At 35.1% G+C, this 27,240-nt stretch overlaps 1 protein-coding gene and 1 non-coding gene across 3 annotated transcripts in view; both read right to left on the minus strand.

Moving 5' to 3' along the window:
- Pak2 (p21 (RAC1) activated kinase 2) overlaps nt 1–27,240 on the minus strand; it is a 73,185-nt gene that overhangs the window by 15,592 nt on the left and 30,353 nt on the right. Inside the window, exons 2-10 of one of the 2 annotated variants that reach the window (XM_076868834.1) lie at nt 24,733–24,940; nt 10,248–10,348; nt 9,734–9,881; nt 7,857–7,888; nt 7,400–7,507; nt 5,578–5,710; nt 3,478–3,541; nt 1,674–1,722; nt 1,084–1,196 (exon numbers count right to left, since the gene is read on the minus strand). In XM_076868834.1, the coding sequence (XP_076724949.1) occupies nt 1,084–1,196; nt 1,674–1,722; nt 3,478–3,541; nt 5,578–5,710; nt 7,400–7,507; nt 7,857–7,888; nt 9,734–9,881; nt 10,248–10,348; nt 24,733–24,919 (935 nt within the window). In that variant the 5' untranslated portion in view covers nt 24,920–24,940. Of the gene's footprint in view, nt 1–1,083; nt 1,197–1,673; nt 1,723–3,477; nt 3,542–5,577; nt 5,711–7,399; nt 7,508–7,856; nt 7,889–9,733; nt 9,882–10,247; nt 10,349–13,400; nt 13,458–24,732; nt 24,941–27,240 lie in introns of those variants that run through there. The other variant, XM_076868835.1, reaches the window with a different exon arrangement.
- Nucleotides 15,664–15,736, minus strand: Trnag-ccc (transfer RNA glycine (anticodon CCC)). Its single transcript has one exon. It is a non-coding gene; the product is annotated as a tRNA-Gly (tRNA).

Below are 27,240 nucleotides of genomic sequence, written 5' to 3' on the forward strand. Positions count from 1 at the left end.
AAAAATAACTGAGGGTCATTATGATTTTTAAGTCATAGTTTGCCCATAATAGTAGTCTAGGTGTATACATAACCAAAATAACCCTAACGTAAGGATTATTGATCTTGTTTTGCAGACACAGGGACAAAGGCTTGGAGAGGTTATGTAACTCAGACAGTAAGTGACAGAGTTAGCATCTAAAGTCAAGTTCTAATGATTTCAAAGCCTATGGCTTATCTTAACCAGCATTATATGATGACTTGAAATACTATTTTAAAAAGCAGAGAAATGTACCTGAAAAGTTTATTTTCACGAACACAGACCCCATAATTAAGGCTAAAGTCTCAAAATATATTATCATTTCTCCATCCTCAACAAATTTGCATATGGAAGAAAATCACCTGTAATTCTAATATGACACTAGTATCATATTTTTACTAGTTGTCTTTCATTCATATAAGTGAATCACTTTTTAAAAAATTGAATATACCTAATTTTCCATTCTGTTTTGTTTTTTTGTTTTGTTTTTTTAACATCAATGTCTGGGGCTGGGGTTGTAGCTCAGTGGTTGAGCACTTGCCTTGCGTGCCTGAGGTACTGGGTTCGATCCTCAGCACCACATTAAAAAAAAAAGTAAAACAAAGACATCATGTTCATCTACAACTAAAAAAATGTTTTAAAAAAAACACATCAATATCTGAATTACATGCACTTTTCATAAACATACAATTTGCCCACAAAGAACAGCATTTGAAATAAAAACTGATCTAAAAGTTTAAGAATTGTGTGCCAGTCACCTCTGTGGGTTAAGACATGAATCCCAGTTGACCATTCCTTAATGTTTCAGCTTCTCATCATTTGCACGAATATACACACCATCAGCAAAGTCCTTCATTTAGCTGCCTTCTCTCTCTCACCAAGTAATATCCTTGTAGCAAAAGGACCTTCTAAATTGGAATATGCTATTTTCACCTCTCCTCTTTCTCTCTTAAGTTTATTTCTCGGTATACTGACACTTCAAAGTGGATAGCCTCCATCAAACCATGAGACTACAAATTTCCATATTTTTATTCCCATATTTAAAAGAACCTCAAACATATTTACCTGTCTAAGAAGTTAACTATGTTGGGATTCTTTAATTCTTTCATCACCAAAATCTCATTAATGATCAGTTCCTTCTTTGGCTGTTTCTGTAAATTAATCTGTTTGATAGCAACCTATAAGGGAAATAGAATTGGGGAAAAAAAAAAAAATCAATGGTTTCCCTAATTATCTTAGAAAATAACAAACACCAACCAGTTAATTATTTATAGTAACACACAATATTACATAGTAAGATTTAACTGACAAACAAGTAGTATTTTCACTTGCACACTGCCTATGCAGCGTTATACACTATATGGATCCTAAATATGTTCAGATTTATCCTGAAGTTGATTAACCAACCTAAGGTCAATACAGTGCCAGGAATTAACCCTCTTTTCACTCCAACCTGGGAAAATATTTTTTTTAAATATTTGCTTATTCATGACATAATTCCTTCTCTGTTCCCCTTAATGTGAGAATGGCTATAAAATGACATAGATTCTTATCTAACTTAAAAATATATTCCTACTGATTATGCTTAGCTTTATCTAGTATTTCTCCTACATAAAAAGCTAATATAACATCTAGAAGTATGAAAAAGTTGCTACCTCCTGTCCCAGAGCCACATCAGTAGCAGTAAAAACTGTACCAGAAGCCCTAGGGGAGAAAAGACACAATTAGAATTAAGGTTTCTGAATCACTACCATTTATAATATCCAAAGACTAAAATTTTTTACCCTTCTTACAATTGAAAAAGGATGAAAGAACACTTAAGATTCAATATCTTAAGAACCAAAAGAAAAAAAATAAAGGAAAAGAGGAGGCCATCTTTCTGGACAAAACTTTTACTTTGAAATATTTCAGGCCTACAAAAATATAGGGAAAAAAAGAAATAAAAAAATAACAAATACTCATGAATACAATTCCCTGCTTAAGAAACAAAGAACTGCAAACAAACTTGAAAATTCTCAGTAAGCCTTTTCCTTCAGCATTCTCCCTCCACCCAATGGTAACCTGTCCTTTTTGTTTATCCTGTATTAGATGAGCATCATTTCCATGCATTTTTGTATACTACGAAGTTTCAGTTTATGTATCTCTCTGCAATTTGCTTTTTAAAAATTCACCTGGCTGGGTGTGGTGGCACACACCTGTAAAAGGGCTAGGGATGTAGCTCAGTAGTAAAGCGCCTCTGGGCTCAATCCCCAGAACCATAAATAAATGAATAAACAAACAAACAAATATATTCAACTGGATTTGTGATACCTATCCATATACATAGCTATTAGTCTTATTCATTACTAATTATTCAATATATAACATCTATATGTTCAAAAAATTAAGGTGATTTTCAATTTTTTATTATTAAAATCAGTGCTGAATTGAATTTAGTTGTTAAAAAGAAATTCAAAAGGAAGTTTCCAAAAATTCTCATTCTAAATCCCACTAATTATTTCTAAATCCACAGAACATTTTGTAGAGATTAGTAACATTAAAAAATCCAAGATGTTGGGGCTGGGGACGTGGTTCAAGCGGTAAAGTGCTCGCCTGGCATGCGCGGGGCACTGGGTTCAATCCTCAGCATCACATAAAAATAAAAAAATAAAGATGTTGTGTCCACCGGGGGGAAAAAAAAAAATTCAAGATGTTCATTTGCTTTCAAGCAATAGAGGAAAGAGCTTAATTAGTATAGTTTAAAACAAATTACTAAACAAAATCTGACTGGCAGACTCAAAGATCAATACTCAATATGATATGATTCAAAAACATTCATTCATTCATTTATTTATTTTTAATTTTATTTTTTAATTTTAGTACTGGGGATTGAACCCAGGGGTGCCTTACCACTGAGCTTACTCCCCAGTTCTTTTTATCTTAGGATCTAACTAAATTGCTGAAACTGGCTAAAAACTTGAAATCCTCCTAACTCTGCCTTCTGAGTTGCTGAGATTATAGATGTGCACCACCATGCCCAGATTATAGGTGTGCACCACCATGCCCCTGCCAGATTTTTGCTTTGCTTTGCTTTTGTTTTTGCATTGCCAGAAATCAAACCCAGGACCTCATGTATCCTAGACAAGCACTCTACATGGAACTACATACCCAGCCCCAAATGAATGTTTTTATGGCCTATAATCCTGCAATAAAATTGTCTTTTAAATATGTTATGGGAAACTTTTCCATCTAATAATCCCTTACCATCTATGAGAAATAACATTTAATAAGAAACAATGATGTAAAGTCATTGCTGACATGTAGGGGTTTTTTTTAACAATTACATTACGTATTTACACAAATCCCCTAGGGTACCACTCATAGAATACAGTAAACACTCCATGTCAGGGGGAAAAGAGAGCTCATGCTGAATACCCAGTAAATAGTGAATATTATGACAATACAATCATAAACACTTACCCCTGTCCAATTTTTTCATATCTTGTATATTTTTTCTTAGGATCACCTATGCTCACAATAGTTCCTATTTTAAACAAAAACAACATTGAAAGCTCAGTTGAACATTTTAAACACAAATTAATTTTGGTATAATTATTTCTTTTAATAAACTCTGATTTTAAAACACTGGTTTTCAAACACATCAAATTTCAAAAATAATTTTTTTCAAACAAAACACTGAAGAAACTTAGTAAAAAAAGCAAAAAGGTATCCGAAACAAGAAGACACATACTCTCCATTAGGTTAGGACTCCTAACTAATCACTTTCTCAAAAATCATGACATTCCAGAACAACCAATTGTTCTAGTCTGCCTGAGATTTAAGGGGATTCTCAGGATGTACAGCTTTCCAAATGGCAATTTCAGCTGAGGCAAAAGAATCATAAACTCGAGATCAGTGAGACCCTGTCTCAAAACAAAAAATAAAAAGGTTGGGGTGTAGCTCGGTGGTAAAGCACTGCTGGTTTCAACCCCCAGGAACAAAAACTTGGTAATTCCTGGAAAATTGGTCACTCTACTTTTCTACCACACTGCATATATTACACACAGTGATAAGTTATGAAACTACTTACTATCAGTAATAATAAATGAATGATATCCAAATGAAATAACCCTAAATGGCTTTTCTGACTATTTCAGTATCTCTTCTTTTAATATATTTAGGAAATCACCTACTACTAATATGAACTAATTATGTATGTATTTTAGGAATGTTCAAAGTCATAATTAAGAAAAGATCAAAACTTAAATTCTATGACCAGTAAGTCAAAACATAAGAAAATCACATTAAATTTTCACTTAGTTAAGATAAAAGAAGACAGGGACATATCAGGAAACTCACATACATAATCTTATATAGGTACTCAATTTCAAGTCAGCCACTTAAGTTCAAGCCAAGAAGCTAAGGGCAAAAAGATAGGGGGATGTGATAACTAAAGGTCACAAATGAATAGCCACAACTATTATTCTAGTTCATTTTTTTAAAGCAGCAGCCCTCCTAAGATAAGGTCTATTATATACATAAATATCTATAGGATACCACAGTCAAAGCAGTTTTATATTGGAAAGTACTAAGGAATCAAGAACAAATTAATGTAGAACATGTGATTATAACAACCTGTCTTTACAGTATTTTTCCTTGATCCTTCTATGTCACATGTTCTTTCTAACTATAGTTACTGGAGCCTTGTAATCCCCTTCCTGGAACTGTTACATTATTTGTAATGCTTGATTCAAGCCACTGATAGTTATTAAAATTAAAAGGGAAAAGTGTTTTTCCCTTGAATATATTTTATGACTACACGTTCTATTTTGAAAAGCTATAGGTTTGGACAAATATATACAACCTCTTTTGATAAAGTTTGCAACTATGTCCATGTTCATATCCTTCAGATTTGGCCCACAGAAAAGAAGTACTGCTCTCAAAGGGACTGACTTCACTATCAATACATAATATGTTTCAACAAACAAACTGAATATTACTTTGCCTTCACATTTGGGGGGGGGGGCGGTAGGGAAGTACTGAGGGTTGAATCCCAGGGCACTTTTTATATTTTATTTTGAGACAGGGTCTCACTAAGTTACTCAGACTGGTCTTGAACTTGAAATCCTCTGCAATCTCCTGCTAGGATTATAGTCATGTGCCACCATGCCCAGCTCACTACATTTTAATTGAAGCATCTATTTCTGTAAGAAAACAATTTTTCTTTCTGCCTTGAGGCAAAATAATAAGCATATATTACAATCCAACTGGGTCTTTTTTTTTTTTTCTTTTTTGCAGTGATAGGGATAGAATCCAGGACCTTACTTACAATAGGCTAGTGCTCTACTACTGAGCTATATCCCCAGACTTGGGTCATATATTTGAAGAAAATTAATAAATTAATTACATAATAACGTAAGGTGGGGGTTGTGGTTCAATGGTAGAGCACTTGCCTAGAATGTATGAAGCACTGGGTTCAATCCTCAGCACTACAAAAAAATAAATAAAATGAAGTTACTGTCCATCTACAACTAAAAAATACTTGTTTTTATAAAATAATGTAAAATGTAGGTAACATACTTAATTTCTCCATAATCTCTTCATCTGTCATCTTTGTCTTCTTTTTCTGTTTGTCTGAAGATTTGGCACCACTGTCGACATTGGAATCACCAACAGGTGCAGGAATGGGGTCAATTACAGACCGTGTATAAATCTGCAGAGATATAGTTCATTACTGAGATTTGAGAAAAAAATATTTTCAGATATTCTTACTGGAACACTAATTTTTTACCCAAAACTGTTATCTCTTTTTGTTCTAAAGAATGCAATATTTTCAGACTACAAAAAAACATGTATTGAAAAAAAGTGTGAAACATTTTTCTTTGCCATAGAATAAATTTATTTAAAAGTATATCTAGCAGCCAGGCACAGTGGCACATGCCTGTAATACTAAGGACTTACGAGGCTGAGACAGGAGGATTCCAAGTTCAAAGTTAGCCTCAGCAACTCAGTGAGGCACTAAGCAATTTAGTGAGACCCTGTCTCAAAATAAAAAGTTAAAAAAGGGGCTGGGAATGTGACTCAGTGGTCAGATGCCCCTGAGTTCAATCCACAACACCAAAAACTATAACTAGCAAAATAGTAGGTCCATGAATAAAATTTATGTGTACCTAGACCTAAAATACTAATATGGGCTGGGGGTGTAGCTCAGTGGTACAGTGAGTGCTTGCCTAGCACTTGTGAGGTACTGTGTTTGATCTTCAGCACCACATAAAAATAAATAAATAAAATAAAGGCATCTACAACTAAAAATATTTTTTAAAGTTAAAAAAAATAAAGTAGTATAACAACATAGTAAAAAGCAGCTCAGTTTAAAAATGTTTTTATTAAAAAAGATGAATAAAATGCAAAAGACTAAAACTTTGTTGTTGAAATAACTATTACTAATTTCTATAAAACATTTTACATAAATATAATACCTACCCTCCCTTTCACTTCAAAGAGCCAGTTGTAAGGATTATTGAAAACTCAGCCATCTGTCATGAGATGGGATCCAATGGCAGTTCTCTGAACCACCACATCACAGTCTAGCCCCCTTAGTAGTTCTTTCCCTGGCTCCATCTGAGCTCATTACTGCTGAAATTCTCCCTCAGCAGGGGAGGAATTTTACTCTCAACTGTCTTTAGAATGCCATCAAAGCTTTGAGAGAAATGTCAAAATGAGAAATAAAGTACATAATCTGAGGAAGAGGAAAGATCTAAGTTTTAGATAGAAGAGTTACCCACATTATGAAACAGAGAAAAAAACAGATAAATAGATGACCTCTCTGGGAAAGAGGGCAAAACATGGAAAGAAAAAACCCAGGGGCTGGGGCTGGGGGGCTCAGTGGTAGAGCACCTGCCTCACATGAGTGAGACATTGGGTTCAATCATCAGCACCACATAAAAATAAAAAAATAAATGAAGATTAAACAATAATTAATTTAAAAACCCAGTGAAGGGGCTGGGGATGTGGCTCACGCGGTAACGTGCTTGCCTGGCATGCGCAGGGTGCTGGGTTTGATCCTTAGCACCATATAAAAATAAAATAAAAGATGTTGTGTCCACCGAAAAACTGAAAAATATTAAAAAAATTCTCTCTCTCTAAAAAACAATAAAACCCAGTGAATTAAATATTCTAATTTTAAAGCAGCCATTGGATTTTTATTTTTCAAAAAAGTAGTTTTTGATGAGTACTCTTTAAGTAAAACTCTTAATTCAATCTTAAATTAATTTTCTCATACTAAAATATTTTAAACTTGAAGGCTTTTTGAAATAATCACTGAAAGTCAAATGCAAATAGCTGTTTTTAGAAACACATATATACACAGATGCACACACCAGGTCATTAGCCAATCACTCACTGATTTCGTATGATCTGGTCGTGGGGCAATGACAGGAGGCGCAGCCTCTTCATCATCATCATCTTCCTCTGTTACTACTGCTGATGTTTCTGACCCCTTGGTGTTAAGCTGTGTTCATGACAGGAGCAAAGGAAGACAAGCCAGTAAAATAAAAAGGTTAAAATGTGACCATCTCTCTTTTTTTAAACATACTTTAAGAAGTTGTTTTTTCAATAGCTAATTTTAAAATTTTTAAACCTTACTACTTCCAGTATAATCAATTAAAGAGTAAAGGTGATTTTATGAAATATGGAAAAATAAGTATATGAAATAAACATATGATAAATATTCTTGAGTACTATTTACAAACATAGTAGTTATTTACCTCTGATGGCTGAATTTATTTTAAAAAGCAAAATAAAAATTTGGTTTTGGTAACCTAAATTAGAATAAGAACAATAAGAAATCATGAACTTACTGCTGGTGTTCCAGAAGGGAAGCCATCCTTCTCTGAATATGAAAAAGAAAAGTATGTTAGCAATTCAAGAAAGAAAACTTTTATATGACAAAAAGAAAAATAATATAAAAGAGGAGCAAGTGAAATTTCTTAACCTGATTTCATTTTAAGTTGAATTATCTCCTGAGAAAAATGACAATAACAGTAATATAAATAATAATTTTTACAGAACTCAGCTAATAACTCAAATCTTAATGAAACCTCAAAAATACTTTTTAAAAAAACATGAATTGATACTTAAAATGGGTGAATTTTATTGTAAGCAAATTATACTTTTTAAATAGTTATTAAAATATAAGGAAAACTAAGATTATCAATCCATTTTAAAAATAAAACATTTAGGGGCTGAAGCTGAGGCTATGGCTCAGTGGTAGAGTGTTCGCCTGGTGTGTGTACGTCACTGAGTTCAATTCTCAGCACCACATAAATAAAACAAAAGGCTATCGACAACTAAAAAAAATAAAATAAAACATTTCTTGTTTAAGATACTTTCTCCAAAGAATTGCATACCAAGGAACAAGGGATATAAAACCATCATTCAAACATGGCAACTGTGAAAAGCAGTATTTTTTTTTTTTTTAATATTTATTTGTTTTTTTAGTTTTTCGGCAGACACAACGTCTTTGTGTTTGTATGTGGTGCTGAGGATCGAACCCGGGCCACACGCATGCCAGGCGAGCGCGCTACCGCTTGAGCCACATCCCCAGCCCAAAAGCAGTATTTTTGATGTAAGTTTTGTTTCTTTTTAAAAATGCAACTTACTGTTTAACACAAAAGTTCTAGGTCTAAAGTCTAAACTTTTAGTAAGGATATACTAGATTAAAGTAAAAAAGATCAAGATTAATATTACTTGCAAAGAAGTCTACTTCTTTTTTGAACATAGCCTTTATCTCTGTGATGATATAGACATATTAAATACAGTTAACTCAAACCACATATGATTTTTACATAATTACATTATTTTTAAAAACTAGATATATGACTTTAGAGACAGAGAAACATATAACTAGATATATGACTTTAGAGACAGAGAAACATATTAAATAAAAATAATATCCTGGGGGGTGTAAATGGCAAAATCTACACTGAGAGAAACAGGACAAATGATTTGCATCTTCTAAAGTACAATGCAAGGAAGAGAAAGCAGGAGAACCAGCGTGGGGAAGGGGAGTCTAACTAAATCCCAAAAGACATTCTAGGGATCGCTCAACCAACTGCACCACGTGGACTTGATTCTGATGCTGATTTAAACAAACTATTTTTAAAAATCCAGTATATTCTAATTCTTACCACTGATATCCTAATTCTGAGGTATAAACCTTTTAGTTATAATGTTTATTTTTATGTATTTACATTTTTTATTTATTTCAATTTTTGAGTAGAAAACCATTTTTTACTTCAAGGTCTGTGCATTTATATAGCAAAACTTCCTTCCATGCCACTGACAATAAACATATCTCTAGCATAAAGATGTCTATAAATCTACATCTTTTCCTTCTAAACTGAAAATCATTTAAAGCAGTGAGGAGGAAAAAACCCCAAGTATATGTAACAACAAATAACACTATCACATTTAATTATAATGTATAAAAAAATCTGGAAAAAATTTAAAACATCCAGTTCCATTTCTAACAAACTATGAGAGTAATGTAATCCTCAGACTCCAGATGATGTTCAAGAGCCACTGGATAGTTAACAAAAAGAAGATTCAATACAGAAGAAAGCAGGGTCAAGAAATACAGCTTAGCCTTTTATTTTTCCAGAAATAATCTTTTTATCTAGCAGTGCTTTACAATTTTCCATGTGATTCAGTCTTTTACCACCGTCTGATGTCTTACCAGGAGGAGTAAAACTGAGATATTTCTGCTTTACTGTGTTGGAGTCATAGAACTTTAAGACATCCAGCACAGCTTGAGGATTCTTCTTTTGCTCTAATTTGGTGATATTGGAGGTCTGTAACAATCGGGCCCACTGCTCTGGCATGCCCTAACAAAAAGAGATTCAGAAATGAGTTGTGGTTTGAATTGCTCTAATAAAATTAATTTTCAAAGATAAATATCAAAATACATAAAACAAACCAATACACATACTTTTAGATTTGAGTAAATTCTAACTGGTCTAGTTTTCTAAAGGTCTACTTTTCCTATATTTATTCTGCATAATTATAACTAATAGGCTCAGCTCCCCTAGGGGAAAAAACACACACTACTGCTAACACTTAGAAGAAAAAGCAATAAGAACTAATAATTAACTTGTGGGCAGAAAAGTTAACTTCAAAGTTAATACCACAGGAAAAAGTTTGAGTGATGTTCTAGTATTATAATAAACAAAGTCTAACGAGGTAAAACTTACAGTAAATTCTCCAGTAACAGCATCAAAGCCAACATGGATGGTGTGCTCAAAATCAGATGGAGGCGAAATCTCTGGCCGTTCTTTTTCTTTCTTTTTACTTCCTACAAGGCATTCAGAAAAAAGAAAAAAAGTATTTAAACAAGGTTAATAAAGGCACTTATAATCATATGTTGACATTTTTCCTAAAACAGATTAGGAATAAAGTTATTCAAGGAAAGATAATTCCCTTAAAATACTGTCTGAGCAGAAATCAGTAAATGAGGTAAAGTAACCTATACTGTTGTAAACATGTGGGGACCTGACAAACAGTTTGGAGACCACTTCTTTATAGCACAAACTTAATCCCTCCTTCTTACTTAACAACTGCTGTATTTTAAAACTAGCCAGTTTTGGAATGATTCTACTCTTGTACTTTATGTAACATTTACACCTCACACCTATCAATTACATTCTCTGTAAATTCAAACACATCAGTTTCCTTTCTCCCTCCCCAAATTCCTCTGCCTGAATCTGCAGCTGTAGGTCTATTTCTGAATGTCCTGCTCTGTTACAATGACCTGCTTATCCACACCTTTATGCCAACACCAGTCTGCCTCAATTTCTGTCATTTTTAATAAGCAATTTAAGTACACAGTGTAAGTTCAATTCATCATCCTGTCTTTGTTCTTCTCCTCCTCTTTTTCTTCTTCTAATTCAAAACTACTTGGATATTTCAGGTCTGCCTCATTTCCATATGAATTTTAGAATAATCTTGTTAAATTTCTATAAGAAGCCTGCTGGGATTTTGATTGAAACTGTCTGAATCTATAGAACAATTTAGAAAGAATTGATTTCTTAACACTTTGAGTTTTCTCATCCATGACAACATCGAATCTCTCCATTAGTCAGGACTTTTTGAATTTCTCTCAGAAATGTTTTACAGCGTCACAGTTTACAGAGTACAGATCTATCACAGCTTTTGTCACATTTCTGCCACAGTACTTCTTACTAAGTTGCCCAAGTTGGCCTCAAACTTTGGGATCCTCCTACCTCAGCCTCCCCAGTAGCTGGGATTATAAGCATGTGAAACTGTACGTAACTATACCTTCACTTTTTAATATCCATAAAATCTGCAGAGATGGGATCTACTTCTTTCATTCTCTCTCAATTTGGTAATTTTTATCTTCTCTCTTCCTCCCCACTAGTCTGGCTAGAAACTTATTCATTTTATTGGTATTATAAATTAATCAGTTTTTAGTTTCATAATTTTACTACTTTTTCTTTCATTTCACTGATTTCTGCTTTGACTCTTATCATTTCCTTTCTTCCACTTATTTTGGATTTGGATTACATTTGCTATTCCCTTCTAGTTTATGAAGATGGCTTAGCTGGCCAGGTGCAGTGGGTTGGGCGCAGCTCGGGAGGCTAAGTCAGGAGGACTGCAAGTTCAAAGCCAGCATCAGCCAAAGTGAGGCACTAAGCAACTCAGTGAGACCCTATCTCTAAATAGGGCTGGGGGTATAGGTCAGGGGTCAAGTGCCCCTGAGTTCAATCCCCAGTATCAAAAAAAAAAAAAAAAAAAAAAAAAGATGGCTTAGCTAAAGTCATTGATTTGAATTGAAATTTCTTTCTTTTCCAATACTGTAAAACTTCCTCCAAGTAGGGCTTTAGAGATATCTTATTTTAAAATTATTTTCAGTTGTAGATGACACAATACCTTTATTTTATTCATTTATTTTTTATGTAGTGCTAAGGATGAAACCCAGTGCCTCACACATACTAGGGAAGCACTTTACCACTGAGCCATAACAACAGACCAGCTTTAGATATTTTACAAATATGGATGTTTTTTTAATTTTCATTTTCATTCAGTATGTTTTCTAAATATCCTTTCTTTATTTGGAAGTGTTTTATCTACTTTCCAAATATATTCAGAGGGTTTCCTGTTACTAATTTCTAATTAAATTACATGTGTTCACACTTTATATTGTTTAAATCCTTCTACATTTATTGAGATGTTTTTTAAAAAATTTCCTCAAATATGATTTATCTTGGTGTATGTTCCATGTACACTTAAAAGAATTATGGATTCTGTTATTGCATGGAATGTTCTATAAATATCCATTAGGTCAAGTTCGTTGTAATGTTCAAATATTCTAAATCCTTACCAATTTTCTATCTAGTTGTTCTATCAATTACTGAAAGAAGTGTATTAAAATCTCAAGTTATAACTGGATTTGTCAATTTCTTCTTGAAATCCTTTCAATTTTTATGTCATGTTTTTTGAAACTGTTAGCAGTACATGTTTAGCTGCTATATTATCTAAATGATCTATCACGAAATAATTTTCTTAATCTGACAATATTTTTTGAGCTCTAGAATCTAGTTTGTATGATACAGAGTCAGGCCAAGTTTATGATGCTAATATCAAACCCAGGGCTTTGAACATGCTAAGCTACCACTGAGCTACACCCCCAGTTTTAGCATACTTTTTATTTTATCCTATCCTATGGCTGGATGTAAAAAAGCGAATTTCCTGTAGAGAGCATGGAGTAGGACTACTTTATCAATCTTTTCTGCCTTCTTTTGGATTAACCAATTTTTTTTAAATTTTTGTCCTTTACTGTTATTTTTTAATATGTGGTGCTGAGAATTGAACTCATTGCCTCACACATGCTAGGCAAGCACTCTATTACAGAGCTACCACTCCAGCCCTAACCGAGTATTTTTTTATCATCTCCTTTCATCACCTTTGTTGTTATGTTAGCTTTTTAAACTACATAATTCAATATAATTAGTAGTTCAATAATTCAATGGCTTTAGTACATTTTTAAATTTTGCAACCATCATCACACTCTAACTAGAATATTTACATCATGAGCAGAAGAAATCTTGTACCCATCAGTGATCATTACTCCCCATTCCATCGCCTATGTCACCACAAATCTTAGGGATACCACTAATCTATTTCCTGTCTCCAAAGATTTGCCTATTCTGGCTAATCATATAAATGGGATAATATAATACATGGTCTTTTGCAAATAGCTTTTTTTACTTAATATTTTTGAAATCATCCATGTTATAGATGTATCAGTACTTCATTCAGAATATAATTATTTTTAAAAAATATTTAGTTAAGAGAAAAATATAAGTACCAGGCGCAGTGGCGCATACCTATAATCCCAGCAGCTCACAAGGCTGAAGGAGGAGGATCTTGAGTTCAAAGCCAGCCTCAGCAAAAAAAAAAAAAAAAAAAGCGAGGCGTTAAGCAACTCAGTGAGACCCTGTCTCTAAATAAAATGCAAAATAGGGCTGGGGATGTGGCTCAGTGATCGAGTGCTCCTGAGTTCAATCCCCAGGATGAAAACAAACAAACTAACCTATTCCAATGCTTTTCATTTCTTAGTATAGACCCACATTTCACCTGACATCATTTTCCTTCTGTCTGAAGGACCTGGTTAAACATTTTTTTGTAATAAAGTACAGTGTGCTGGTGGTAATTTTTTTTTTTTTTCGTTTTCATAATCCCACTTCCCATTTTTTTTTCCCCAATGCTGGGAGACAGAACTCTGGACCTCACATATGGTAGTCAAGTGCTGTACCACTTACACCACCAGCTTTATTTTTTTAATGTATATTTTTAGTTGTAGGTGAACACATACCTTTATTTTATTTTTATGTAGTGCTGAGTATCAAACCCAGTGCCTCATGCATGCTAGGCAAGCGCTCTACCTCTGAGCCACAAACCCAGCCCCACCACCAGTTTTCTGCCATTATTTTTAAAGTATTCTTCAAGTATTTCACCCCTCCCTCCAAGACTTCAATTATACATATGTCACTCTTCCAGAGGTTGTCCCACAGTTGCTGTTTGTTTTGTTTTGCAGGGTTTCTATTGCCCTATCTTCAAATTCACTCATCTTTTCTTCTTTAATGCCTACTCTGCTATAAATCCAATCATTTAATTGCATTGTTCCTCATCTCAAAGAGATCACCAATTTCCCTCTCCCTGTGCTGCAGTCTAGAAACTCTCCAGGCAGAAAGCTCAATCAATGGTAGGGCTTACCTCATTTGTTTCTTTTTAATCATTTTTCTTCATTGCCTGATGTTCACTGTCTTGAAAACCATTGTTTTGTATATTTTTTCCATTACTTTAGTTCTTTTAGGTGGGAGTATAAATCCAGTCCCTGTTGCTCCACCTTGACTACAAGCACAATATTTCACTGTCCTATCTGTAGTATTATAAAATTTGAGGATGCTGTGATCTTCATTCATTAACTGAGCTGAGTTCACAGTGAGTCACATCCATCTGGAAATAATATTCTTCAGATCTGGGACATTTTTTTCCATTATTTCTTTGATATTTTCTTCACTCTAATTTGTTTATTATCAGTAATTTGAAACTCTCATCTTTTCCATGCTTTTGCTTTTTTGGTACCCTGTCTCTAAATAAAACGTAAAATAGGGCTGGGGATGTGGCTCTATTGAACCCTGTACCCGACAACCCCATTTTATTTTTTATTTTGAGACAGGGACTCGCTGAGCTGCTGAGGCTGGCTTCAAACCTGTGATCCTCCTGCCTTAGCCTCCTGAGTCACTGGGATTATTACTGGTACATGCCACCATCATCTGGCCCCATTGACATATTTTTGTTTAACTCTTTGGGAACATTTTCTTGATTATCTTCTACTCATCCTCCTATTGATATCTCCTGTATGTTTTGGTAATCTTTTTAAAAATATTTTTATTTGTAGATGGACACAATGCCTTTATTTTATTTTTTTTTAAATATTTTTTTTTAGTTGCCAATGGACCTTTATTTTATTTTATTATCAATACATGGTGCTGAGAATCAAACCCAGTGCCTCATACATAGCTAGGCAAGAGCTCTATCACTGAGCTACAAACCTAACTCCTGTTCTGGTAATATTATATACTGAATTGCTAATAATTATTTCTTATTATTTTCTAAGTATTCTTTTCTCGTTTCATGGGTTCAATTTATCTTCTTTGAAGATTATACAGTATATCTGTATGTATAGTCTAGAGTTTTGATATTTGTTTTCTCTCTACATTGTCTGTTTTTCTAAATGCCCTAATGCCCTTATAACTTTTTTCTTTCTTCCTTTTTTTTGGTAGTACTGGGGATTGAATGCAGACAATCACTACCACTGAGTCACACCCCAGTTCTTTTTTGAGATAGACTCTTGATAAAAGTTACTGAGGCTGAACTTGAACTTGTGATCCTCCTGCCTCAGCCTCCTGAATCTCTAACATTATTGACATGGGTGGCTAAATGCCTTTTAAAAATTTCCCCAATTATTTTGGACTCTTATATATATGAGTTTTCCTTAAATGTCTGGTGATCTTTTGCTATCTAATAATATAGAAAAGTATTAAAGATCTGAACATCTTTTTCCTTTTTTTTTTTTTTTTTTTTTGGTGGTACTGGGGATTGAACCCAGGGCCTTGTGCATGGGAGGCAAGCACTCTACCAACTGAGCTATATCCCCAGCCCAGTATTAAAGATCTAACTGGGAAATAAGCTAGCCTTTTCACTAAATTTAGGATCAGGGTACAGGATACCTAAAGTATATTTCCCCCAAGAATATTGTTTATCTGATGGGGAAAAAAATCCTCAAATCTCTATGAGAACTATGAGTCAAGCTATAAGTATTCTGAAAACAGGGCAGAGGAAAGGAGTTTTATATGCTGGCTTTTATTGAATCCATGTTTTTTATTCTAACCTTTAACTTCCTGTGAAAAGAATAGGGCCCTCTTTGGTTTAATTTGTCCTGAACTAAATGCAAATATCCTCCCTCCATCCCCAGGATGGGGGCTACATTTGTATGGCTGGAGAGGTAAAAGAGGAATGAGTCCTGGGGAGTCTTTGACACTTCATATGAAAATTTTCAATTAATTCCCAGTCCTTTCAGCCTGGATATCCCCTCCTCCCCTCCCCTTTTTTCTACAGTACTGTGTGCCTCTAAATCTTGAGTCTCTGAGGTTTTTAGAGAAAAATTCACTTCCCACAGACATTACCTTCTGCAAATGTTTAGGTGATGTCTCTCTGTTCCATTTAGTCAGGTGTCATTTCTCACCACTCCACTCTCTAAACATATACTGAGAGCTCCTGTATACTACTGTCTCTCTCCTATTCTCATTGTCCTTGTAATTATTTTTTTTTTAATGTTTCTACTGTCATTTTAGTTGGGCCTTGGGAGGGAAAGTAAGAAGAATCATGTGGTCAATAGCTATGTTTAACCTGAGTATTCTCCCATTATAAAAAAGTTTAAAATGGTGATGTTTGATAGTTCTGCACATACAAAGCTGGAATTGTTACTGCTATTCTTTGTTTACAAAGGTAGTAATGATCTAGCATTAATAGGAAACAGGATACCTTTTGAACATGATGAGACTTGTGTTCAAATGTCTACCTCTTCTCTAGGCTTTCTATGCACATATGTGGCCATGGTAAGAAAGCAGGGCACAATTGTTGTGGAAAGGAACAGAGGGAAACACAACTCTCAGAAAATTTTGCTGTCTTTAATGAAACATATATCTGTCATAACCAACCTCTCATTTTTCTCTAGACCGACTTTGAGTAAACTGAGCTCATACCCTCTACTTCTCTTTATGTCCTATGGCTTCTAACTCAGTATACTGCATTCGGAAATAAGTATTTGTTAACTATAAATTAATAGTTCAATTTGTACACTGTTCTTGTATGGCTGACAGAAAAAATAGAATTTGATGAACCATGGAAACTGGGAAATAAACTAGCCTTTTTATTAAAGATAGGATCAGGGTACAGGATACCTAGAGTATACTATTTTCCCAAGAATACTGTTTATCTGATGGGGAAAAAAATCCTCAAATCTCTGTGAGAACTATGAGTCAATCTATAAGTATTCTGAAAACAGGGCAGTTTTTCTTTTATCTTTTTGTTTGTTTAACTGTTTGGCATCCCACTTTTGGGAACATTCCTCATGCTTTCCTTGTACATGGCTGGGAAAATGCCATTTTCTTATATAATCCTAACCACAGACAATTGGTCCAAGGCAGGCATCTCATTCAAACCAGGCCAGCCCCAGCTGCTCCTTCTCACTCCCAGTCAACTGCTTAAGGAGTGATATCTGACCTAAGTCAGACTAGGCACCCTGAAAAATCCGTCTATCTCCAGTGATTACATTTATAAGAAATAAAGCCCAGTTACTGTTGAGGGCTATATTTCCTTACATACAGAGAAACTCCAGATTGAAATACAAAAGAAACAGGAAACAGGTACACAGAAAGGAGAAAGATAAGATACAGAGCAAGAGAATTCCTGGTTCCTGTTGTGTCTAAGGCCCAATAATGTTCTTCAACTTGGGAGTGTTTAGTTTAGAGAAACAAACATATTAAAGAAAGTTTCAGATGTTAGGGATATAGAATGAAAAGTTAAAGTTACAGAAGGACACGAAAATGATTAAGCAGAACTTGAGATATACTTACATGTTAAAATCTGTTCAAAATAAAATGACACAATATACTAAAAAAATCTGTTTAATTCCATTTATTTTTCACAAATACCCCCCATATTTTAGTAGTGCCCGCAGGAAGGAAAAAGGATATCAGAAAAAGCATTAAAACAAAAGTGCTAAACCAAGTCTCAAGCTGAACAATGTGCTAAAAGGACCCAGCTATATAAACTGACCACATAACTCTAGAAGCCAAGAACTAAAAGATAAGTAAAAACAATTTATTTGGACACCTTAGTTTTGGAAGGAAATCTGTTAATGTTAAAAAAAAAAAAAAAAAAAGTATATCAACTTCCCACTTTTGCCTATCAATCATCTACAGTGTGTCTACAGGAATTAGATCACCTGATAGGAAGTAATGGACCAGAGAAAGAAGCTTCTCTTAATAAAACTTATTAGTGTCCCAGGAGAGAACGAGATTCTTGGAATCATTTCCCAACTTCACAATAGACAACAAATGAGCAGGAGGCAGGCAGCAAACTTTAGCAACGAGGTAAAGATCCTGAGACAGTGCTGACAACAGGTACTTCAAAGAATTCTAAATAGGCTACTGTCACATCCTTTTAGGGCCTCAGCCTTTCAGGCTACATTTGAGTTACAGTTTAGGGTTAAGAAAATCTAAATCTGTTTAAAAGGAAGACTCTTCTTTTTCTAGTCTAACAACCAGTTGTTTCACACACACATCCTTATTATTTTGACTTAGAAAAACTTCAAACTGAAGAAACTAAATTTGTTCCACTATACAGAAGAGCATTCTCTAGGGAAGTATAGGCTAATTTTATTACTACTAATACCAGCATTCGATTTTTGGACAAGAAAGAATGTTCACCATCTATCATCTCCATAATCAGAAGTGAAGGTGCATGTTGGTTAAATAATTAGAGGTAAAAATTGCTTTAAGTTAATAAATATTATGTACTCAACACAAGCTATCTGAATAGAGCTTAGAAAAATACACCAAAACAATGGCTCACTGCTATTTTCCTTATTAAAACTACTAAACTAGCTAAGCCATTTCTCACTTGGACTAAGGCAAAAGCCTTCTAACTAGTTTCCAACTTCAGTCCTAGACCTCCAACAAAACCTATTTTCTACACAACTACCAATCCTTCCTACCTAAAATAAAAATGTGACCAGGATTTTCCCCTGTTTAAATTCTCTCGTAGTTCCCCAGGAAACAAGATAAAAATCTGAGCTCAAAACTACAGAATACAAGGCATTTTTGTGACCTGGTCTCTGCCTACCTCTCTGTTGTCCATAGTCCCCTCCATACATCACACTGTAATTCTCACCTACCCTCTGAGCTTTCAAGTGACTCTGGACTACACTCAGCTCCATGCTATACTGTGATGCCTACTGTGGCTGGCTCTTTCCAAGGCATTGAACTCACTTTTTAACTGTTTTCTCACTTATCATCCTTTAGTCTTCAGCTCTATTTTCATTTCCTTGCTTTCCCAAATACTTCAGATTAGACGAACATTTTCCATTAACCCTGTGTCACTTTAATAGTTTATAATTACATGCTACAGTAGTTTTTGGTTGGTGTCATGAGAGTAAGGATATCTGCTTTGCTTATTCCTGTATCTCTGATGACTCACACAGTGCATGTGATACATATTATCAGAAAAGTGAAAAAGATTTCTTCAGTTGGGTTGTCACGAAAAGTTACATAAACTTAAAAAAAAAAAGCCTCCAGACAATCAAGGAAACAACCTTGCAGATTAGGAGGTAACAACCTGCAGATTAGGAGAAAATACTTGCAAACCATTCATCCAACAAAGAATGAATGCCCTGAATATACAAGGAACAGAAAAAAAAAAAATCATATGTAAGGAACAGGAAATAAAAATCATAATCTGATTTAAATATGGGTAAAATGATCTCAACAGACATTTCCCAAAAGAATACAAACATATAGCCAACATGCATATAAAAAATTACTCACCATCACAAATCATCAGGGAAATGCAAATCAAAATCACAATCAGATATCATTTCATTCCAATTAGAATGGCTATTAATAAAAAGCCAAAAAATAATAAATGCTAGAGAGGATATAGAGAAAAGGGAAGTCTTATACACTGTTAGTGGAAATATAAACTTGTACAGCCATTATAGAGAACAATATAGAGGTGCCTCAAAAAGCTAAAACTGGAACTACCATCTGATCCAGCAATCGCACCACCGGGCATATATATCCAAAGGATATGAAATCGTTATGTCAAAGAGTAATCTACAGTCGCATATTGCAGCTATATTCATAAAGCAAAAGAATGGAAACAACCAAAATGCCCAAAATACATGAATTGATAGAGAAAATGTGGAATATATGCACAATGCAGTATTATTCATCCATAAAAAAGAATGAAGTCGTGTTCCTGTGGCAACATAGATGGGCCTGAAGGATACTATGAATTAAGCCAGGCACAGGAAGACAAATACTGTATGTTCTAATTCATGTGGAAGATTAAAAAAAAAAAAAAAAAAGTTGATCTCATAGATGTCAAGAGCAGTGGTTACCAAATGCTGGGGAAGATGAGGGGGAGAGAAAAGGTTACATAGAAGTATTAATTACAATTAACTTTGGTACAAAATTACAATTAGGAATAAGTTCTACCATTAGATAGCACAGGAGAGTGACAGTAGTTAATGGCTAATTTATTATGTATTTAAAATAAAATAGCTTGCATGCACAAGGCCTGGGTTGAGTCCCCAGGATCAAAAAAAAAAAAAAAAAGCTAAAAGGGAGGACTTTACATGTTCTCAGCATAAAGAAATCATAAATATTGAAGATGAAGGATATGCCAACTATATTGATTTCATCACTACACAATGAATACATGTACCAAAATACCATACAGTGGCCCATAAATATGTACAATTATATATCAAATTTTTTAAGTTATTTCTGATGTTTTAAATTTTTCCAGTGACACCAATTAAAACCAGGAATCATTGAAGACACCTTAAAGTATTTTTTGTAGAATCATTGTGATTTTTTTAAAATGAAAATGTAATTCTTTCCCTTCTAGACCTCTGTAAAGATGGTGTATCACCTACACATTGCAGTACTCCTCTTCTACACCAAATCACTATATGTAAAAGAACACAATATATGAGGAATGTTCAAAGATGAAAAGCTAGGAAAAACTACGAAACAGCGGCTCAAGATGTAGGTAGAACACTAATGCAGAAATGTTGCAGGCGGCTGAAGAAAGAAGCCAAGCAGGTAGGGATGGGGGAACTAGTAATATAGTAGGAACAGCCCAGCGTGAATGAATGCATACACACACACACACACACACACACACACACACACACACACATACACACACACACATTCTCCCTCATCTTGATAGTAGCTCCCAGGTAGGAACAATAAGAACAGGAACATGGGTTGGAAAGAAGGGTCAAAAGGAGGCAAAATGATGGTAATGACTGAAGCTGGGAAGGAAGTTCATTATACTATTCTCTTTACTTTGTATGTGGCTAATAACATCTGTGTTTTTTGTTTTCCCCAGTGCTAGGGATCAAATCCTGGGCCTCATTCATGCTAGGCAAACATTCTGTCTGAGCTATATCCTCAGCTCAGAAACTTCTATTTAAGATGAAGAAAAAAGACCCGGGGCTAGTTGCAGCTCCTAGGTAATTCTGTGAGAAAGGAAGGGAAAGAGAAGTTTTGGTAATGGAGAGCAAAAAAGGAAGACTCTCAAAATGATCAGAGATGGGAAAAAAAAATGATCAGAGACGGGTATGTTGTTTTACATTTATGCAAATGCATGTTCGGGTTGTTCATAAACCCTAACCATTATCCAAAGTCAGGTATTGGATTGTTCACATTTTCTATTTTGTTTTGTTTCATTTTATAGTCTTCTTTTACCAGCTACAAGGTTGTCCCCAACTATGTATGTGTGTGTGTGTGTGTGTATCCAGCCCCCAGATTGAACCCAAGGGTATTCTACCACTGAAGCTATATCTCCAATCCCGTTTTAAAATTTCTTTATTTAGAGACAGGGTCTTGATGAGATGCCAAGACTGGCCTCAGACTTGTAATCCTCCTGTCTCAGCCTTCCAAGTTGCTGGAATTGCAAGCATACACTACTACACCCAACATATATGCATGTACGTGTGCACGGGCGTGTGTTATTCCAACATACTTTCAATCTTGTACCCAACATATTTTTTATCGTATCTTGAACATTCCCTTACTCTGCTTTGGATTCTGGTTCCCCACAGGCAAGTAATTTTAATTCTGCAATTTCTTCTGGTACTAACCACCATAATTTTATTTTTAATTTCCATAATTTCAAATGCTGTGTTTACACTGATATTTTCAGATTTTCCCACTTTAAACATACTGACCCTCTACTATGGAAGATGAGGATTTGGTGCTAACCCATGCTTTTTCACCCTCTTCCCATGCACAGTTTTTGGTTCACTGCTTTGTCTTCTTCCCCTTTATCCTTTACTTAATCCAGCCTAATTTTTATCTTCAAACATACCACATACACAGCTGATCCCCTGTTACATAAATTTAAAAGCCATACTTTCGATAGGCTCTTCAGTTTATAGCCTCATGGAAAAAGTTTTTCAGGTGGTAGTGGGGATCAAACCCAGGACCTCATGCAGCATTCACTCTACCACTGAACTACATATCCAGTCCCAAATCTTTTTTTTTTTTTTTTTAATGGTGCTGGAGATTCACCCCAGAGTCTTGTGCATTTGAGGCAAGCACTGAGATATATCCCCAGCCCTTGCATAAAATCTTAATAAAAGCAAAATTAGAAATAAGTGATATATATGACAAAATGAACAAGTTTGCAATTGTCTAATGATTATGTCATGTTTGTAAATCAAAATTCTCCAAGATTTGATTCTTTATTAATGTTAACTCAAATTTTCATTATTTTAAAATCTTAAATGTGGGGCTGGAGTTGTGGCTCAGTGGTAGGGTGCTTGCCTAGCATGTGCGAGGCACTGAGTTTGATTCTTAGCACCGCATATAAATAAATAAAAATAAAGGTCCATTGACAATTAAAAAACAAAACTCAAATGTGTCTCAAACCAGGCATGGTGGCACATGCCTGTAATCCTAGCAGCTCAGAAGCCTGGGGTAGGAGGATCTTGAGTTTAGTTTAGCTAGGCCCTAAGCAACTTAGCAAGACCCTGTCTTTAAATAAAATATAAAAGACCTGGAGGTGTGGTTTAGTGGGTAAGCACCTCTGGATTCAGCCCTGGTAAAAAAAAAAAAAAAAAAAGTGTATTATTTTATACAAAGCATCATTCTTCCAATTGGGTTTACCTCTCCATGTAGACTTAGGACCTGTATCTTTATCTTTGTTAATATCAACTATCATCTATCAGAGCCAAATTAGCATGCTCAATGTGTTTAAATAAATAATTCCCCTACCCTTATTTGAAAAAACTCTGAAAACCAAAAGTTTCTTCCTTGACTTCTCATATAAATATATACAACTTTTCATATATAGAGATACGTATATCTATCTATCTATCTATATGTATGTGTATATATATATATATATATATATATATATATGGGATTATTTATAGCCTTTGTCCCACAATGTGTGACAAAATCAATGGTTCTTAACTGGGAGTGCTTTTGTCCCTCAGGGAATATTTGGCAATGTCTAGAGACATTTTTGGTTGTCACAAATGGGAGAGGGTTGCTGAAATCTAGTAGGTAAAAACCAGGAATGTTGCTAAACATCCTATAATGCATGGGAACAGACTGCTACATCCACACCTCATTTGGCACCAAAATATCAGTAGTGCTGAGGCTGAGAACCCCTGGACTAGACATGTTTTACTGAAGACACACTGTTAATCACTAAGGCTGCCTCAGATCCTTCTGAGGAACTACTCAAAAATCAGAAAAACTCTTTATTCCAAAACATAGCTGACTCCAGGAATTCAGAAAGGGGATTGCGGTCCCTATGTTACCATTCTGTTAATAGTAGGTTTCTGGGCTGGGGGACATAGCTTGGTAGATTGCTTGCCTGGTATGTGTGAGACCTTGGGTTTAATCCCCACCACAGGGTGTGTGTGTGTATATATGTGTGTTTGCATGTGGAAAGTCAGGTTTCCTCAAAATATCACTGCTATGGATAGATATGGTTTGTCCTTCAAAGGTTCATGTTTAAAGGACTGGTCCCCAGTTATAGCATTGAAAGGTGTCTGGATCTTTAAGAGGCGAGGCCTAGTGGGAAGCAACTGGATCCTACCATCTCAGAATACATTAATGCCTGTCTCAAGAAGTGCATTGGTTCCTGAGGGAGAAGGTGGTAAATAATAAAAAAACAAGTCTAGCTCCTCCCCACCCTCTTACATTCTGGCCCACACACGTCCCCTTCTGCAAGCAACTGGTTCCCATTTTGTTTCTCTGTCATGTTGTCAAGATGTCAAGGGCCCTAACCTGACATAAGGGCCACATTCTTTGGACTTTTCAGCCACCAGAATTATTAACCCAAATGAATCTCTTTTCTTATAAAGTACCCAGACATAGATATTTTGTTAAAGCAACACAAAGACAATCACAAGTCCCCACTAATGTGAGAAAGCCTTGAACTATAGCCCAAAGTCTCAGAAAATGGAAATGAGCATAGAAATTCATGGGCTGTAATAAGTAGGATGAAAACAACTTTATAATTTTACAATTTTCTATTACAGTTTCAAATAAACTAGTCTTCTTGTTTGTTTTGTTTTGTTTTATAGACAGGGTGCCACCATGTTGTCCAGGCCTGCACTGAACAGGGCTCAAGCAATCCTCCTGCCTTGGTTCCCCAAGGAGCTATGGCTGTAGGCACAAGTCACCATGATCACCTAAAGTAGTGTTTTCATTAGTGCCTATATATCAGCACCAACTATTTTCTTGGATCTGTTCGTTGTTCATACAGTGAAGGACCAACACAGGTAACATAAAATAATAAACTAATGCTGAGACTCTTAAAACCACAACAGCTATTTACCTTTTTCTGTGCTTGAGAATATAGAGATGATTTTATTCCTGGGCTTTTTTTCCTCTGGAACAGAAGGTAAAGGTTTCAAACTATGATTGGCTGACAAAGGATCTTTGCCTCCAGTGCTAAAAATGGTACTGCTCATTCGCACAGGAGGTGCTGGAGGCTTGTCTTCCAGTTCTCCGTTGTCAGACATGATTCAGAATTATGAAATGGCCTGAAACAGATAGGCAAACCCCCCAAAAAACAATTAATAAACAACATTAAAAAAAGCAGTATGCACAAGCAGAAGACAGTAATAACTAATTCCCACACACTCCAAATTAGAAAATGTTATTCATTTAAAGTGACATCTGTGAAATTCGGGGGGGGGGGGGGAGAATCAATAAATCACGAGGGAGACATTTAAGAGTAAAATTGATCAAATTATGTTCTTACATATGCCCAAGTATGCCACAATGAAACACACCATCCTGTATAATTAATATGTACTAATTTTTTTTTAGAGAGAGAATTTTTTAATATTTATTTTTTAGTTTTTGGTGGACACAACATCTTTATTTTATTTTTATGTGGTGCTGAGGATCGAACCCAGTGTCCCGCACATGCCAGGCGAGCACGCTACCTGCTTGAGCCACATCCCCAGCCCATGTACTAATTTTTTAAGAGACAAAAATCAGTAACATATATAACATTGTGATTCTTAACAAAGGTAATCTCCCCTAACAAAATTAGCAAATGTTTAGTTTTAAATTGTTACTAAATATTTAAAAAGCCAAGTGGAAAGCATGATAAAACTAACATATCAAAAGCAATGCCTGGGCTGGGATTATAGCCCAGTGGTAGGGTACTTGCCTAACACATGTGAGGCACTGGGTTGTGTCCATCAGCACCAAGGTATTGTGTCCATCTACAACTTAAAAAAAAAAAAAGGCAATTCCCCTAATCAACTGATTGTGAGACGGTTCCAATGGACAGACAACATGGAGTCTCAGAAAAATCTAAAGAGGAGACCAGACCAGACAATTAGAATATCTCTGGGTGGTCCCTCTTTAGAAATAGAGATGGATGCTTAGATCTTAAACCCATGAACTAACACCCCCCTGTTAGGATTCCACACAAATCATCCTTGTGATTGATAACTTACCTTCACCTAAATTTCCCAAAAGAACATGCCACTGATGCAATGTTTGATGTCTCTGGAAATCTGATATTCTGATCTACACACATTAGTCTGTTTTGTAAGACAGTCACATGAAGCTTGACCAATTCAGGTACACTGTCAAAATTAAATCTAGAGCATAGAACCAAGGGTGGGGCCACAACCCCAAGGTTCTGTCACCTCGTTTATAGATATGGCCATTTTGGTAGAAATATAAATTTTGCTTACATATGCTAATTTATACAAGTTCTGATGCAAAAGTTCATTTAGGAAACAACATATTTCCCCATTAAACAAGGTTTTTATTGGTATCTGATCTTGATTTGATTTGATTATAGTATGTAATATATTTAAGTAAACAAAATTGTGTATGTGTATTGAAAAAAATAATAATAGTACTTAGAAAATTGAGGGATGAAGAGATTATACCAAATTCTACTCCAAATCTTACAGCTTTTGATTCCTTGTTAGAGTGTGTCACAAGCACTACCTGTGCTAGTGAACTACTTTAGCATACTACTATCTGCTAAAATGACAATTATTTTTCAGCCTACAAGAAGAAGCATAAGAGAAGTTAAGGAGAAAAAGTACACATTTTGGGGGATAACCAGATAGAGAAAGGCTGGGGAAAGGAAATAAAAAACATATATATATATATATATATATATATGGAAGACTGCCTGCCTAAGGAAGCAGTAGGGTGGAAACTAAGGTAGCACCAAAGACATGCCTCAGATGATTCTTCCAAACCAGCTGCTTGCAGGCGGTGGGGGCATACTGGTTGTTTTCTTAAGGGGACAGGGGGGAAGGCAAGCAGATTCAACTGGCTATTCTTAAGTGTGGATTGATACCAATGTGTACACTACCACAGGGGATCTATTTTGCTACAGATGGAAGAAAGATAAGGCTTAGTATCAAGTATTGCAAGGATTACTTGATGAATAGATAAACCAAGATGGATGTTTAGGTCTTAATGTTCTTATAACACTAAGGCACACACAGTACTGTTAAGGTCTGTAAACAAGTCAGATTGGCACCTGTTATTTTGCCAGAGAAATGTTAAAGTCTGTAAACAAGTCTGGATGGCTCCTGGCCAAATGCCAGAGGGAGTGGTTTGTGAAGTAACAAAAGCGAGCCATTAAGTGTGGAGATTCCTTATTGGTTGACTGCTGTATCTATTTTATGCTAATTAGATAAGCTGTGTAAAATGTATAAATACCGCTCTTATTCTACAATAAATGGCTCCTATTCCTGCTGCATCAATCTACACAAGTCATTCATCACCCCCCGGATATTTTGCCCAGCCAGCCGGGCTGCGGCACAGTACTCCTAGAATGATTCACTTTCCAGTTACA

This window comes from Callospermophilus lateralis, chromosome 10, assembly GCF_048772815.1.
Source record: "Callospermophilus lateralis isolate mCalLat2 chromosome 10, mCalLat2.hap1, whole genome shotgun sequence".
Taxonomy (NCBI): domain Eukaryota; kingdom Metazoa; phylum Chordata; class Mammalia; order Rodentia; family Sciuridae; genus Callospermophilus; species Callospermophilus lateralis.